Source organism: Canis lupus, chromosome 21 (genome assembly GCF_048164855.1).
Source record: "Canis lupus baileyi chromosome 21, mCanLup2.hap1, whole genome shotgun sequence".
Taxonomy (NCBI): domain Eukaryota; kingdom Metazoa; phylum Chordata; class Mammalia; order Carnivora; family Canidae; genus Canis; species Canis lupus.
The window spans coordinates 26,691,750-26,697,200 of record NC_132858.1 but is presented as its reverse complement, the minus strand read 5'-3'; the positions used below and the strand labels follow the sequence as shown (position 1 = coordinate 26,697,200).

General features: G+C 36.3%; 1 protein-coding gene across 1 annotated transcript; it reads left to right on the top strand.

Annotated features, from left to right (window-relative positions):
- The first annotated feature begins 4,774 nt into the window (after nucleotides 1–4,774).
- On the top strand, nucleotides 4,775–5,211 carry LOC140613491 (signal recognition particle 14 kDa protein-like). Its single transcript, XM_072791992.1, has one exon. It carries the CDS (start codon nucleotides 4,804–4,806, stop codon nucleotides 5,134–5,136), a length of 333 nt encoding a protein of 110 aa, XP_072648093.1. The 5' UTR covers nucleotides 4,775–4,803; the 3' UTR covers nucleotides 5,137–5,211.
- The last annotated feature ends 240 nt before the right edge of the window (nucleotides 5,212–5,451 follow it).

Here is a 5,451-nt window from a genome sequence, read left to right as displayed (position 1 = left end):
TACAGATGCAAAACTCCTCAATATGCCAGCTAATCAAACTCAACAACATATAAAAATGATTGTACACCAATCAATTAAATCATCTTTTAACCCAGATGACACATTATTTATCCCTGGAGTGCAAGGTTGATTTAAATTACAAAAAAAAAAAAAAAAATCCTTCAATATATGACATCTTAGTATTAACAGAAGCTTGCTTTTATTTATTTATTTATTTTTTATTCATTCATTCATTCATTCATTTATTTTATTTTATTTTATTTTATTTTAAGATTTTGTTTATTTACTTGGGAGACAGCAAGAGAGAGAATGGAGGGAGAGAATCAGCTTACTTGCTGGGCAGGCAGCCAGAGGCAAGTCTCCATCCCAGGACCTGATATCATGACCTGAGCTGAAGGCTGAAGCTTAACCTACCAAGCCACTCAGGTGCCCTTAACAGAACTCAAGCATTTGATCTGCTGCCTTGTATGTTAACAGTGGAAAGAATTGCTTTAGTAGCTATTGTCCTTTTAAAAAAAGAAATTATTTATTTTTTTATGAGAGAGAGAGAGAGGCAGAGATATAGGCAGAGATATAGGCAGAGGGAGAAGCAGGCCCCATGCAGGGAGCCCAATGAAGAACTTGATCCCAAGACTTTAGGATCATGCTCTGAGCCTAAGGCAGACACTCAACCGCTGAGCCACCCAGGCATCCCGATAGTTATTGTCTTAAAGACCTGTTGCTGCAAAGATAATTTCCATGATGGTCAAAACTTTTTTCTTTTATCCAAATATGCTTAGCAAAACCTTATCTTCTATAGCCTAAAGTCAAGCAGATTCAGCTTGTAACAACAGTTGGCCATTGAACAGCATGGGTTTGAACTATGCACGTCCTCATATCATATCAGGATTTTTTTCAATAAATACAGTACATATAAACGTATTTTCTTTACCTTGAGATGTCATTAATAACATTTTCTTTTCTCTAGCTTGCTTTATTGTAAGAATACAGTATATAATACACAAAATACACATGAATTGCTTATTCATATTATTGGCAAGACTTCTGGTCAACAGTAGGCTATTAGGTAATTTGGGGGGGGAGTCAAAAGTTTTATGTGAATTTCACACTGCATAGGAGGACAGTACCCCTAATTCCAACGTTATTCAAGGGGAAACTACATTAAAAACAAAGCCAAAGGTATGCCTTTTCTCTGAACTGCAGTGAATTATTAAGTTAGACAGACCACTTTACAGTCATCACATGTTGAGCACCCATTTATTTTTGCTGGGCCCCACCTTTGATGAGGACCCTAGCTTTTGATTTTGCTGAGGCCCATATGTGCCTTTGCTTAAGTCTTGTAGTTTTGCTAAGGGCTGTGCACAATTTGTATGAGACTTAGGGTTGACTTTTTTTACAAGTCAGCTTTACAGAAATGATCACTTGACATCTGACAAAATTGGTATATGCTACAATGACTGACGAAGATAAAACCCGTAGGTCTCAGAAAGTACCTTATGCTCCTATCTCTACCTCTTCATATATGTTGTATTCCTTCTAATTTTTCAAGAAGATCTTTTTTTTTTTTTTTTTTCTGTTTCTCAAACTGTATGACAAGGAAAAAAATCTTAGTTTTCCAGTTCCAAATTCCTGGTGAATGGAAGAGTTGCAAGAACACTGGTACTTTCCCCTAGAACAGACTATGATCTGGAGACAGGGCTATATTATATAAGTGCCAGGAAATGATCACCTTAAAAAAAAAAAAAGAATTTAAAACAATCATTTTGTAATATATGCAAATTTTGAATCATTACATTATACATCTGAAACCAATGTTATGTTATAGGTCAATTATATCTCAATTAAAAAAAAAAGTCATTATTTCCCAGAAAATATCTTAGAAAGCTTAGTATTCAACCAAACATGAGTTTACTCCAATCACCAAAGGCTTTGTAATAGGGTCTATGAATGGAAAGCCTATTTAAGAATTTATGATGACTCCTTGGATGGTGTGTTAAACAGAAAAGACCATAGTGAAAACTCTAGGAAATTAGTGGCAGCATTTTCTGGGGGAAAAACAAAAACAAAAACAAAAAATCCTGAGACCCAGAGATATTTTGCCTTCTTTTTAGAGGCCATATGAAGATAAGAAATAGGAAACTCATTATCTGGAAGATATTTCTAGCTTAGCTAGTCAGAAACTGAAATTTGCATACAATTTTTCTTCATTAGACAACAAGAATTAGCAAGCTACAATTACCTTGATGTGTGCTGTAGAAGTCTACTGCAACATTCAAATAATATAACTGATATAACTGCAATATGCATCTTCTGTTAATTGAATTGGAATACTCCATGTCTAATACATCAAATAGTGCCCAGACTGCAAGAAGAGAGAAGTAGGCCACACGCAATATGCATGCAAAATGTCAGAAAACCCACTCCCTCGGAGAACTAAATACAAAAAAAAAAAAAAAAAAAAAAATTCACGTATGTCTCAATTTTTTGAGGAAAATGTCCTATGACTTATATTTGTTTCCTCATTAGCAGCTAAGGCAATAGAAATGCTGTAATATGTAATCAATATTCACTCATTGGTTGACCTAAGAATTGTTCAGTGACTGGAAACCCTCTTTGTTAGATTTAAGGCCCCATGGTCTTTAGTATGTTAGGAAAGATATCTGCATAAGGTTCTTGACATATAGAATCATCTTAGAATGTGGAATCATCTGGAAATCATAGGAAAATGTTAGATGGTGTTTTAGGTTTCTTGTGCTGCTATAACAAAATAGCACAAACTGAATGGCTTAGAACAACAGAAATTTATTCTCTCAAAGTTCTAGAAATAGAAAATGAAAAAAAAAAAAAAAGAAAAGAAAATGAATACCAAGGTGTTGGGGGAACTGGGTGGCTCAGTCAGTTAAGCATCTGACTTCAGCTCAGGTCATGATTTCAGGGTCTGAGGATTGAGCCCTCCCTAGGGCTCCATACTCAGTGGGGAGTCTGTTTCACCATCTCTCTATGTACCTAACCCCACTGCATACACACTCTCTCTTTCAAATAAATAAATAAATACTATATATATATATATTTTTTTTTTTTATAAATACAATATTTTTTAAAATACCAAGGTGTTGGCATGACTGTGCTCCTTTTGAAGACTCTGGCGGAAGATCCTTCCTTGTCTCTTCCCTTGTCTGGTAGACCTAAGCGTTCCTTGGCTTCTGCAAGCATAACTACAATCTCTACCTCTGTCTTCACGTGGCTGTCTTTCTTCTCTGTCTCTGTGTCTTCAGATGTCATTCAGCTGCATGTGTCCCTGCCCTCTCTTTTTACAAGAACATTTTGGATTAGGGCACAGTCTTGTGGAATACAACCTTATCTTAACTTGATTACATCAGCAAGGAATCCATTTCCAAATAAGGTCATATTCATAGGCACTGGGGCTTACAACTTCAGTATATCCATTTGGAGGACATGATTCAACACACATCAGATGTTGCCTTTATATGCAAAATTCTCAAGTGAGACACTTATATTCTTAACTCCATGATGTCAGGAACTCAAGCATTTGATCTGCTGCTTTTTGAACAGATTTCACCTTCCTTTCAAAGGAACAAGACTAAAAATCTTCTTTGCTTTAGTAAAAATAGATATTCTGATTCAATGTTTTTAAGCTGAGGAATTAATACTGCTTATGGAAGTAACAATAAAAGATAGAAGTAATTGACTAATTGCCCCCACTGCAATGAAAACCAGAGCAAGTGCCACTATTTTGGCATACTCAAAACTTACTGATTCAAAAGAATACTGCATTAAAAAAGATTTAATGGGCCATGAGAACATAAAAGTAATGTATTGTTTTATAATCCATTTGAGCATTCTTAGAAGAAAAGCTCTTCATGCTTGGTGAGTAGTTTATGGGTCTTAGAGGCCCCTATAAATGTTTGTGTTGATTTCTGTGCTTTTGGAGGCAGCTGCTTTCATTAGAAAGGAGTTTGGTTTTTGGGTAACAGATATTATGATATAAAATCAGGTTTTTTTCCTCATTTTAAAATGTACTTCTACATATCAGAGCCAAAAAAAACTTCTTAAGAAATATTATCATATAAAAATTGCTGCAATGCTGCATGTGTTCATTCATTCAGTAAGTATTTATGGACTGCCTACATGTGCCCAACTTTTGCTAAAAATTAAGTGTGGCCATATATTTAGACAAGCTGCAGTAAAATGAATATTTAACTGTACCTTGAAAGTCTTACTTCAAATATAGTAATTCTATTGGGAGCCTGAGTTTTGGAGTAACAGAGACCAGAATGAAAATCCTTGCTCTGCCGCTTGCTGTTTTTCTAAAATTACTTTAACTAACTTCTTACTTTGGTCAGTGAAAAGTCTACTTGAAAAGTGTAAATGATTGCTTCTTGCTTAGTTGACAGTGTTACCTTTAAATAATATTCACATGTAAAAGTGCTTGGCAGAAAACCTGGTGCATTTAATATTTATTAACTGTTCATTGTTATTGCCAAGTATTATTAATAATTTAAAAAAATAATGTTCAAAAAAACCACAGACATCCAAAAGCAAAGTGTGACCTGGCTCATGTTTCCTCGGAAGACTCTAAGGAAGAATCTTTCTTGCGTCTTCTAGCTTCTGCTGGTTGTTGGCAACTCTTGGGGTTCCTTGGCTATAGGTGCATTACTCCAATCCAGCCTCTGCCTCTCATTTGGCCTTCCACCACAAATGTCTATGTTTTTGGGCTCAAATTTCCCTTACGTTCTTATAAGAACATCCTTATGCTGATGCCTGGGAGCTAGCGGCGCGGGGATGGTGCTGCTGGAGAGCGAGCAGTTCCTGACGGAGCTGACCAGACTCTTCCAGAAGTGCCGGTTGTCGGGCAGCATGTTCATCACCCTGAAGAAGTATAATGGTCGAACTAAACCCATTCCAAGGAAAGGTTCTGTAGAGGGCTTTGAGCCCTCAGACAACAAGTGTCTGTTAAGAGCTACTGATGGGAAAAAGAAGATCAGCACTGTGGTGAGCTCCAAAGAAGTAAACACGTTTCAGATGGCTTACTCAAACCTATTGAGAGCTAACATGGATGGACTGAAGAAGAGGGACAAAAAGAGCAAGAGTAAGAAGAGCAAAGCAGCACAGTGAAGGGCACTGCATATCATGCTCTCACCAGTTCACCACCCAGATACTGTTTTTCCTTTGGTTTTTCCTTTTGGCCACAAAGCTAGGTTTCTCATTCCCCTGTGATAACTTTTCATGTGAGAGGAGGCTCATTTTGGATGGAACAAAGGCTGCAGTGTTTACAGGATAGTTGTAAGAAGCCAAGTTTATTTTAGAATTGGTTGATTGGTTTGTGTTGCATGGTTATATATCTATCCTGGGATCATAAAGTCTCTGTAGTTATCTGTGTGAAGAACAATGGATCATTAAACCTTTATTTATCTGCAAAAAAAAAAAAAA